Source organism: Bison bison, unplaced genomic scaffold (assembly GCF_000754665.1).
Source record: "Bison bison bison isolate TAMUID 2011002044 unplaced genomic scaffold, Bison_UMD1.0 scf7180017858048, whole genome shotgun sequence".
Lineage (NCBI taxonomy): Eukaryota > Metazoa > Chordata > Mammalia > Artiodactyla > Bovidae > Bison > Bison bison.
Window position 1 is genome coordinate 4,810,090 of NW_011488621.1, and position 11,835 is coordinate 4,821,924.

General features: G+C 44.5%; 2 protein-coding genes across 2 annotated transcripts in view; one reads left to right on the plus strand and one right to left on the minus strand.

The window, feature by feature from the left end:
- The window catches only part of CPNE3 (copine III), a 48,431-nt gene extending 36,602 nt beyond the window's left edge, over positions 1 to 11,829 (minus strand). The window contains exon 1 of the mRNA XM_010862167.1: positions 11,812 to 11,829. The gene's annotated coding sequence lies outside the window, so the exon portion shown is untranslated. The remainder of the gene's footprint in view (positions 1 to 11,811) is intronic.
- Positions 2,180 to 11,835, plus strand: part of LOC105004595 (collagen alpha-1(X) chain-like) — a 21,734-nt gene continuing 12,078 nt past the window's right edge. Inside the window, exons 1-4 of the mRNA XM_010862250.1 lie at positions 2,180 to 2,213; positions 6,996 to 7,045; positions 10,042 to 10,169; positions 11,316 to 11,784. Of these exons, the coding sequence (XP_010860552.1) occupies positions 2,180 to 2,213; positions 6,996 to 7,045; positions 10,042 to 10,169; positions 11,316 to 11,784 (681 nt within the window). The remainder of the gene's footprint in view (positions 2,214 to 6,995; positions 7,046 to 10,041; positions 10,170 to 11,315; positions 11,785 to 11,835) is intronic.

Genomic DNA, 11,835 nt, shown 5'->3' on the forward strand with positions numbered 1-11,835 from the left:
ACAATGTATCCAGCAAACGAGCATGGCTTCCCTTTCCTCAAGACAACCCGAGAGTTGGCCTCGCGTTCACTCACCCTGCTTGCCCCAACTCCCCATAAGGATACAGAGAGGACCCGGGAGCGGGCAGAGCGGTGGGCGCTGCCCTGAGACGCAGGCGGGGTTGAGGGTGAGCCCTTTCTTCCCTGAACCAGGGGAAAGGGCCTGCAGGTATCAGAAGAGGAAGCGGGCATTGCACTCCCCAGCTGGAAGTCCACCTAGCTGGCAGTCTAAAGCAAAGTGAAGCTTTCGGGTCCTAGCGGTAGAAAAGTACCCCCTCCCTTAGAGCTGCTGGCAACGTCCTTAGAATGTGGAGTGGTTAGTGCCCTTTGCACTCCATTTTGAGCTGAAATTCTGAAAATACAGTAGAATAAATCTACTCATCATCTTGTTACAGTCAAGAGATTTCTGGGCTCTACAAAATGTGTGGTCAAGTCTGAAATAATAAGGATTACTATTACAAGGGGCTTCCTAGGTGGCCCTAATGGTCAAGAATCCACCTGCCAGTGCAGGAGACACAAGAGATGTGGGTTGGATCCCTGGGTCGGGAAGGTCCCCTGGAATAGGAAGTGGCACGAGTGGGTGCTAAGCTGCCTCAGTCATGTCCAGCTCTTTTTGACCCTATGGACTGTAGCCCAAAGGGCTCTTTTGTCCACGGGATTCTCCAGGCAACAATCCTGGAGTAGGTTGCCTTGCCCTCCTCCAGGGGATCATCCTGACCCAGGGATCAAACCCGCATCTCCTGCGTTGCGGGTGGATTCTTTTACTGCTGAACCACTGGGGGAGCCCAGTGAAGGTAATCCTTACATGTAAAGTCAGTCTCATAGGAAAGAGACATCACATATCAGAAGAGTGTTATTTTTCCCTTAACAGTGCTTACACAAGAGATACAAAAACAACATGCCAGGCACACCGATTATTGAGCATTATTAAACTGCTGACAGCTGCACTGCTGCACTGTAGCCGGGACACGAGTGTCCCCATTAGCAGTGCTCCTCGCCCCGCCTGAAAAGGACTCTCAATGCAGCACCATTTTTATCTAGAAACCCATTATGACTGAATGCAAATGGGAGAAATTACATAAACACACTGGTCTGAAACATTCTGAATATTTAACATGAAGATGTTATTTTCATTTCCTTTCTAAGTAATTATTGAGCACAGAATAATTTTTATTCAATTATATTAAAATGTTCAGCTTTTTAAAGAGCAATAGGCATTCTTTCATGATGGAAGAAAATGAAGCAACTATTTTGTATCCTTTAGTATGGAAAATAGGAGACGTTCCTGGGACAAGCGGTTGGGCAGAGGAAGCCATGTGACAGAGAAGATAGGAAGGGTCCCCAGGATTAGACAACGGCTTCTCTGATGGTACAGATCGCTTACTGGGGAGTCATCTGGTTTCTAAATGCAAATAACTCCTAGAAAGCATCTCGGTCATTCTCCGAGTCACCCGAACTTTCCTGAATCAACACTATATAACACAGATCAGTCAAAGGAATTGAAAATTAAGGCCTAATATCTTAAGTAGGACCTGAGGTGTGAAATTTAAGGCATATGGTTTTTCCCACGACCTCGCTGAAAATCCTTCAGTCTCGTCTGCTCCCGAGTTTCCATCTTCCCTCGGCAGCAGAGTCCGCCTGCGATAACCCCAAATCTCTCCAAGGTGGAGGCACAGCATCTTCCTTCACCCACAGTCACAACTTCAGGCATTCCGTAGCGCTCCTCTGCCTACTGTAATAGTCTCCTAAGAGTCTTCCCACTGCCATCTTCCCTCAACTCACATCACGATTTTATCAATTCTGATGAAAAAAAAAAATAATAATAACCATTACTGGCTGCCCAGGGCATACCCTAGTCCACTCAGCTCTGCCTGGAATTCACAGCTCTGTTTACAGCTGTTGCATCCTACCCAAACAGCTGTTTCTCACGGTCGTGGGTTTGCAGCATGCAAACTGCATGTACATTAGACACACCACAAAGTGTAGCGATTATTATTTTATTAAGCACTCAAGTATTTCCGTTGATTGTCTACGCATTGGTGGCTCATTATTAAATAGTAAGACATAAAGCACCTTTTTCATCCTTGCTTATGAAGAACATCTTGGAATGATAACACAATAACCTCTGGAATTTACACAAAATGAATTTGCCAAAGGAGTCAGCCTTGACTACAGGTAAGTGCTAATTTTCCTAAATCCTCTCGGGAGAGTTTATTTATCTGAGCAGCTGCAATAGTTGCACGGGGACCAGCGACAGTAACATGATCTGCCCTAAAGCGATCGGGAGGGAAAAGGCGGTGCCCCCCCGCCAGTGCCTTTAGTACACTTCAGTCTTTGGCTACAAAAGGAGGAGCGAGTGAGAGTAGCTCAGCTGGGTCCGACTCTTTGTGACCCCATGGACTGTAGCCCGCCAGGCTCCTCTGTCCATGGCATTCTCCAGGCAAGAATCCTGGAGTGGGTTTCCATTCCCTTCAACAAAATGAGGAGTCTGGCAGTACTAAAATGTCCTCAAAGGTTTCTCCTGGTTCCAGCATCATGACTCACTAACTGATAGCCACAGTGTGTCCTGCACGACCTCCTCTGAAAGGGAACCAACCGGGGCCACCCTGGGGCGGCTGGAAGGCGGCCCAGCAGCATCAGCAGTGCATGCCTAGACAAGGGCTCTCAGGCTGCGTGACTCACAACAGCAACGGGGACCCCCTCCAAACAAAGTGGGAAAAGGGTCAGATGGCAGTAAATCCAAGAGCTGCCACCCTACCTGGAAGCCCCAAGTCAAACCAACAGATGTATATACTAAGAGGTTACTATATACCTGCTGCTGCTGCTGCTAAGTCGCTTCAGTTGTGTCCGACTCTGTGCGACCCCACAGACAGCGCCCACCAGGCTCCCCGATCCCTGGGATTCTCCAGGCAAAAACACTGGAGTGTGTTGCCATGTCCTTCTCCAGCTATATACCAATCACTGTGCTAAGGACACGGGGCTGGGGGAGGGGCGCTGCAACAATGGAAGATCTTGGAGCTCATGATAAGCACGCTGGGCACCCAGTCATTCCACACAGGATCCTCCAAGTGCCGTAAATGCAGAGGATGGAGGGATGCAAACAGAAGACAACATAAACCCCTGGCTCTCTCTGTATACAAAGATATCCAAACCGTGGCTCAGACAGAGCAACAGAACACCTCAGAGGTTTTTAATCCTCAAAACTGAGGATGAAAACTATATTCACTATAAAAACATTTGCATTCATACTGTCACTGACTCCCTTTAAGTAGAGAGAGACCGGGGGAGCAGAGAAGGGAAGGACAGTGGGAAAGGAAAGAGTTAACAACTTCATTCATCTGGATAATCTGCGGGTTTGCTTTTTGCAGTTTTCAAAGTGCTTCCAAATAATATATTTTATTCTGTGCTCTCCAAAAAAAGTCCTAGTGAACTGGCCAGGACAAGGAGCACTCCTACGTGGTAAGAGGTCAATACATCACAGCTGTAACTATAACAGTAAGCCTGCAAATAACTAGATTGCCTCTGAATATGTTGATAATTTTTAGCACATTGTTACGTTTTCAAAACAATGCATAGTATCCATTTTAAAAAATGAATTTATCCAAAAAGGTTAATTACCCTAGATAAACAAGCTAATAAGTAGCAAGGCCAAAGAAAGCACTTAGATTATTCCCCCCTCTTGCCAGAATGCCCTGAGGGCACCGAAGCCTCTAATTAATCATTATTTAATACAGCAGCAATATTCTCTTATTAATTTCCTTATGACCTTTTAGTTAGTGTGTCAAATTAATATTCAGCCCAGCACAACTTAATGAATAGGATCGTACAAAATTACAAGATTAATATTTATACTATAACTATTACTATATTCTGAAACAAATGTAAACATAATAACAGTAACTTGCCAAAGACTGGGAAGAGCTGAAAGGTTTATATTTACATCACAGCAGTTTCTCTTCAAGACAGCCCATGAGATTGTAAACGACTTCAGGCTAAGAAGGTATTTTCTCTGTAAAGTCCCCACACACGCAGATCTACACAGGGTCCCGGGATCTCAGTGTTCTCAGAGGGCCCTGCTGGACCAGCTTACGGCTCTCAGAACACACTGCACTTAACAGCCCAGACTCTGAGATCAAACACCTCACAGTAAAGAAAAGTACACTGAGTTTGCCCAGTATTCAGAAGATAGGGATGCCCACTTTTTTATTTAATCCTTGCCGTGGGATACTACACATGAGGATAGGGAATGAAGTACAGGAGCATAAAAACAGAGAGAGGGCGAGTGTTCTTTTCAGTGTGCAAAAGGAACCAAGGAGAGTTGCACAGACGACGGGAAGCACTTCGGTGTCAGTCACCACAGGAGGGCAAGCGCTGCAGTCAGTTTCTCTGGGCCTCGGGCTCTTTCAGTCCGGAAAGCTAAGAGTCAAAGCTAAGAGTCGAGTCAATCACTTTAACTCCTAAGGCTTCTTCCTGTTAATGTTCTATGATCCCAACTTAATGACAGTGAATAAAGCACTTGTTTAGGAACTAGTACTAAAGGAGTACCAGCTTGCTCCTTGGAAGGAAAGTTATGATCAACCTAGACAACATATTAAAAAGCAGAGACATTACTTTGCCAACAAAGGTCCGTCTAGTCAAGGCTATGGTTTCTCCAGTGGTCATGTATGAATGTGAGAGTTGGACTGTAAAGAAAGCTGAGCGCGGATGAATTGATGCTTTTGAACTGTGGTGTTGGGGAAGACTCTTGAGAGTCCCTTGGAGTGCAAGGAGATCCAGCAAGTCCATCCTAAAGGAAATCAGTCCTGAATATTCATTAGAAGGACTGATGTTGAAGCTGAAACTCCAATTCTTTGGCCACCTGATTCAAAGAACTGAGTCATTGGAAAAGACCCTGATGCTTGGAAAAGATTGAAAGCAGGAAGAGAAGGGGACGACAGAGGATGAGATGGTTGGATGGCATCACCGACTCAGTGGACAGGGGTTTGGGTAAACTCTGGGAGTTGGTGATGAACAGGGAGGCCTGGCGTGCTGCAGAACATGGAGTCGCAAAGAGACGGACACGACTGAGAGACTGAACTGAACTAAAGGAGCTCCTACTCCTTTAAAAATATTTTTTTTTCTTAATTTTTTTAAAGGGGAACAGAAAATTTTAAGAATCAAGAAGAGAAATAAAAAAGATACAGGTTTCCAAACTCCGTTTCCCACTATTGAAAAAGCTATATCTGAAAAAATATATATATTCAGATACTTTCCCACTGAAGGAGGCACCTTCACTTAAAATTGTTATTCAATTCTCCATCCCAAGATGACTTGAAAAAATAATCCACGTCAACAAACAAAACAGAGGGCTCAGTCTATTAGGTACATGCAGCATAGTAAGGAAGTGAATTTTACGACCATCCACAGAATCTCACATTATTAAACTCTCAGTTCATATCACGGCAGGAATGAAGGAATCAGCTTTTGGCCACTGTTTGTTTTTTTATTGAACTTCCAGATTCTTCAATCATCCTAATAAAATCTAAACCAACACTATTGCTGATACTTGGACATGCAGAACTGGGGTCAGCAGAGGTTAATATGAAAGAGTTGTCATTGACCCCTCTTTCTTTAAACTGTTAGTGCAGTTTTACTCTATCCCACCCACCACAAAGTGAGGAATCAATTAAGGCCCCTCCCTTGATTTCTCTAGAAAATTTCTGAGATGCACTGGCCTGAGCTATCATTCAGTTTACTTACTATGTGCTTCAGGTTGTCCTGCTTTACTAATCCCCTGGTTGCTGTACATACATTTTAGAAATGTCACCGGTTATTTTACTTTCAAGCATATCAAATGAACAGTTCACCATAAGTAGTGAGTGAAGTGTTAATAAAAGAAGTAATGATCACATCATATTGCCTCGCCTTATGAAACATGCATCTTGGCAAAGTTAGCTACAGAGTATACATACCTTTCCCTATCTCCAGTGGATCTTCCTGATAGTTCAGTTGGTAAAGAACCCACCTGCAATGCAGGAGACCCCGGTTTGATTCCTGGGTCAGGAAGATCCCCTGGAGAAGGGATAGGCTACCCACTCCAGTATTCTTAGGCTTCCCTGGTGGCTCAGCTGGTAAAGAATCTGCCTGCAATGCCAGAGACTTGGGTTTGATCCCTGGGTTGGTAAGATCCCCTGGAGAAGGGAAAGGCTACCCACTCCAGTATTCTGGCCTGAAGAATTCCACGGACTGTATAGTTCATGGGGTCGCAAAGAGTCAGACACAACTGAGCGACTTTCACTTTCACTTATACGTACCTTACCTACTAAGTGAATCATCTTTTACCAAAACTCCTTTGATAAAAATCAGAGCTGCATCACCTAGCAGAAAATTCCAGGATGCTCAACCGAAAATTTAAGGTTCCCTGGTGACTCCATTGTAAAGAGTCTGCCTTCCAATGCAGGAGATGTGGGTTTGATCCCTGGGTAGGGAAGATCCCCTGGAGAAGGAAATGACAACCCATTCCAATATTCTTACCTGGAGAATCCATGGACAGAGGAAACTGGTGGGCTACAGTCCAAGGGGTTGCAAAAGAGTCAGACATGACTTAGCAACTAAAAAGCAACAGAGACTCAGTAAAGCTACTGGCCAAATATTCAGCACTGGTTGGATGTTATATTAAGGCACAGCAACCTACTGGCATTCCTTGGGGTTCTTACTTCCCTCTGAGCGTTTTAAGAACCGCCTACCTTCTTCAATCTACCAGAGGCTGGACCAGCCATTAGAAGGTCTCACCCTCTGTATTACCCAATGATGCCCAATCCTGAAAGCGTGCTTTCTAAAACCTGGCTCCGTTATTTCTCTTCTTAGCTGGGCACATGTACTATTTAACTGGGCAAGACAGGTGTTTTCACATTTTAACACTTCATGCTCCTCTCTCGTTCATGGTGAACAGTGATAATGAAAATTCTTTCCTTTTAGAGCTGCAACAACTAGACTGTAAAACCTTCCTTGGTCCTCAAGGTTTAAAAGTTTGTAATGCTGAGAAAGGACCTGGGATGTTATACATTTCCTGATTTCAAGAATATTCGTTTTCTGGATGCTGAGTGCACACATTTCATCGGTTTTAACATTCTGGCCAACCACTTTATATTTCCCAATCATGAACAGTTTGACAGTACTGTTCATTCACTCCGTACTCATTCAACAAATACAGAATGCCTGTGTGTCAGACACTATTCTAAGGGATTAGGTGACAACAATGAACAAAGCAGGCAAATATCCCTACTTTGATGTGATTACACTGTAGGGAGATATATAGTATGCTAGGTGACGGTAAGTGCTAAAGAGAGAAATAAAGCCCAGAAGGGGAGCAAGAAGTATTGCAGATGGGTGTAATATTTATATATTTTTTATCAACTTATTTTGATGACATCATTGAAAAAAAACTTTTAAAATTTTCCCTTCTTTTTAAAAAAATCCTGACCGCTAAGCAGATTGTACACTGTCTTTTTTGTTAAAGTATTTTAGGGAAGATAAAACCTTAAACTTGGAGTGTGGGTGTTAGGTTATATCTAACAAGCAGTGCGTTATGATACTGTGTGATAAAGGTCCTGCTGGTGAAATAACATGCTGGAGAGTTGGAGACTTGGATTACTTCCTATATGGCTCACTCAAGGGGTATTCTTCCCTTAGACCTGGAATGCAGAGTCTCTAAAGAAACACTTTGTTCTTATAAGGCCATTTACATATTTGCTTTCTGTTGAAATAACTGAAAATGTTAAATCTAACAGTTGTTTTTGTCTTAAATAGACAGTGTCACATATATTTAGGTTGTGTATTTTTATTGCTGTTGTTGTTTAGTTGCTAAGTCATGTCCGACTCTTTGTTGACCTCATGGACTGTACCCGCCAGGCTCCTCTGTCCAGGGGATTTCTCAGGCAAGAGTACTGGGGTGGGTTGCCATTCCTTTACCAGGGGATCTTCCCAATTCAGGGATCAAAGCCACATCTCCTGCATTGCCAGGTGGATTTTTTTTTACCACTGAGCCACCAGGGAAGCCTGCTTTTTTTAAATATAAAATAAGTCAAATACCAAGAAATGGGGGAGGAGGGAGGGACGACAAGTTTCTCCATACAGTCTCAGATATCTATTTTAACATGTCCCATCTATCACCTTAGGGTCTAGAGACACGGTAAGCTAAATGCTCAGGATATTGAGGTAGCCTGGTGATGACACATATTGTAGCCACACTCTTGCTTTGGTAATTTTCACAGGAACCAGACATAATACATCCACTTTGGACATCCAAGTGTACCATCCATTTCAAAATTGAAATACGTCCATTTCAGAATTGTTTGCTAAAATGAATATGTAGTAATTTCCTGCTATTTTCATGGGGAAACTGTGTTAGTATGCTAGCCATCTAATTTATATTGGTAAATTTGACTATCACATAGGCTAATTTTAAGGTCTTTTTAAAAACTATGACTGCACACTCATGAGCTGTTATATATTAAAAGAGTAAACAGTCTCTCCAAAAGAATCCCATTTTCTCCTTGTTTCAACTTCTAAATAGATTTAAACCAGAATAACTGGCTGAATTGTAGGTATAATCTTACCTAAATATATATAGTGGTGATCATTTTGTAATGTAATGTATAAAAATATTGAATCACTGGTGCACCTAAAATTAACATAGTACTGTAGATGAATTATACTTCAACTAAATAAATAAAATGTATATATAATGTCTGCCTTTGATCATCATATTAGAAACTCAAATAATGTAGTCAAATTAAATCTATGATACTTTACTTTTAGATGTTAATTTAAACCTTCTTCTCAGCCAATCTTTTACTAAATCTTCTACCAAATATTCTACTTAATTGTCTGGACTTTAACCAATTAGCAATCCTTAAAAGGTAAGAAAGAACAGGAAGGGAAAATATTGGTGGGAAGGAAGCTGGCCTATAGGGTGAAGGTAATAATGGGTAAATTAAAGGAATGGCCAAAGTTGGACTCTTCAACTTGTTGAATAGCACCAGTGGAAGTAGTATTAATCCTTGTTGAGAGAGCTACCTGAAAGATCATGCTTTTGATGTACAAGAGTAGCCAATCACAAATCCTTGAAGTTCAAGTGTTATTGAATCAACTTTCACATCCTACTTTAACTCTCTAGGTTTTGCTGACAGGCATATTTTCCAGTATAGTAAATCACTGGCTAAATAAAGTTTTGAAAAAAGAAACGGAAAAGTAAATTATAATAATAGTAGGAGAAAAAAAATCACAGGAATCACTGGAAACAAAAGAGGGCAAGTAAACTGTGTCCAAAGCCACACGAGAACTGACAGGAGCTAGGGTGCGGTATGAGCTGGGTGTCTGGACCCATGCTACAGAGGAAATACTCAGGGCAACAGTGAGAGCCCTGTAAAGAGGCTGTACAAATTTGCAACATTTAGGCTGCCTTAACTTTGAGTGAAAATGAATATCATTGTCTATAAAGTGTCCACAGCTACAGGTAAAATTAGAAGAAGTGTCCAGCTATTTACCAACTCTTAAAACGCAAAGCTGAGCGCTGAAGAATTGATGCTTTTGAACTGTGGTGTTGGAGAAGACTCTTGAGAGTCCCTTGGACTGCAAGGAGATCCAACCAGTCCATCGTAAAGGAGATCAGTCCTGGGTGTTCATTGGAAGGGCTGATGTTGAAGCTGAAACTCCAGTACTTTGGCCACCTCATGCGAAGAGTTGACTCATTGGAAAAGACTCTAATGCTGGGAGGGATTGGGGACAGGAGGAGAAGGGGACGACAGAGGATGAGATGGCTGGATGGCATCACTGACTCGATGGACGTGAGTCTGAGTGAAGTCCGGGAGTTGGTGATGGACAGGGAGGCCTGGCGTGCTGCAATTCATGGGGTCACAAAGAGTCGGACACAACTGAGCAACTGAACTGAACTGAAGTGAAAAGGCAAAGAGGTGTTTTGTTTTCCCCAACCTGAAATCTCCTGTCTTTCTCCTTTCTTCAGGCGCTCGATCTGGGAGAAGAAATCCTGAAAGGCTGTGCCGGGCCCTGTGGAAACGCGCTCCCCCTCACAGGCGGGGAGCCTCAGCACAGTCCCCTCCCAGACACCTCTCAGAATGTTTTCAGCCCAGAGTGGGATGTGTTTTTCCAGTTCATCAGCTATAACAAACTGCCTTTTAAAAAACTCTCATGAAAGCAGAAGAGTGGCCCTGGGCGGCACAGATCACTGGCACGCCCATAATCACCACCATCCGTGCCATCTGTCCTCAGCTTTCCCTTCTGACCCTCTTCTGCCTCCCTCTGCCTCTGCTCTAGGTCCGCATAAGTGCTAGCTGGCAGCACTCAGAGGTGCAGTCTGCCGTCCACAATTAATGACAACAGTGGGATATATGTTGCTATATATAGTTCACCACTATGTGCCAGACACTTGGCTAAGTGTGGTCCAAAAAGATCTTATTCAATCTTCATAACAACCCTATGACATAGGAGGTATTTTATCTCTATTTTACAAGTGCAGAAACAGGCCCTAAAAGGCTAAGCAACCCGCCCAAGGTCATACAGCTCACAAATCTCAAAGAATAGATCTCAAACCTTGGTATCCATCTTATCCCAAAGAGTAATAATATTCTTCGCTGTTGTTCAGTCGCAAAGTCATGTCTGACTCTTTGCGACCCCATGGACTGTAGCCAGCTAGACTCCTCTGTCCATAGGATTTTTCCTGGCAAGAATACTGGAGTGGGTTGCCATTTCCTTTTCCAGGGAATCATTCCAACGCAGAGATCAAACCCTCCTCTCCTGCATTAGCAGGTGGATTCTCTACCATTGAGTCATCAGAAAAGCCCCAATAATGTTTTTTCACATTAGGCCATAAAGCCTGGGTGCAGAAATCACACAGATCTGAATTTCAGTTCTAATGCTACTACCACTTAAACCTTGTGCAATTTGGAAACTTATGCAATCTGAGTTTCCTCGAGTATGAAACGAAATAGCAATACCACTTAAGCTGATGGTTGTGAGCACTCAGTGAACTAACATATAGGAAAGTTGTCTAGCAGGGTTTGTGCCATCCTGTAACCAGTACTCGGTGCACTCAATGCCACTCTTCCTCCTACCTGATTAGCAGTTACAGAGGCAGCCACGAAAAGATAATACCGAGGATAAACAGAAAGTGTGGATCACCATCACAGGTAACGTCAGTGATAGGTTTGCTCGGTCTCCCAGAGGTTCTGGTAATACAAAACAAACCTAACCGCACTTCCTCCACGCCCTCGGTGGTAGTGAGCCCAAAACACTAAACCTTAGAAATTCGAAGCTGGAGCCGGAACTGGAGCCGCTAGGATACGCCTTCCCGCAGCCTCCTGCGTTACCCCCATACGGAGTCACTTTTGTCCACCCCACGATCTGGCAGCTCCCCTGGGGTCCCCCGCTACCGAGGCGCGCCCCGCTCCCCCCGGTCCTAGCGAAACACAGAGCGGGCCGCGAGTCCGCGTGTCTCCCCGGGCCGCAAGCCCGCCACCCCGCCGGAGGAGGCTGTGGGTTCCCGGGCACCAGAGGTCAAGCGCAGGCGGCGCCTTGTAGCCCGGAGCTGAGCCCGGAGCTCCGGCTCCCCCGGAAGACTCCGGGCAACTCTGGCCCTGGGCCGGTCGCCGATCGCCCGTCCAGCGGCTGCAGAGGCCCCATGCGCCCGGCCGAGTCCGGGCCGCGCGGAGCCCCGGATGCGCCCGCAGCGCGATTGCGGCCCGGCCCAGTCGCGCGGATCCCCGGCTCTCCCGACCTGGCTCCTTCTCCTCTCCAGGGG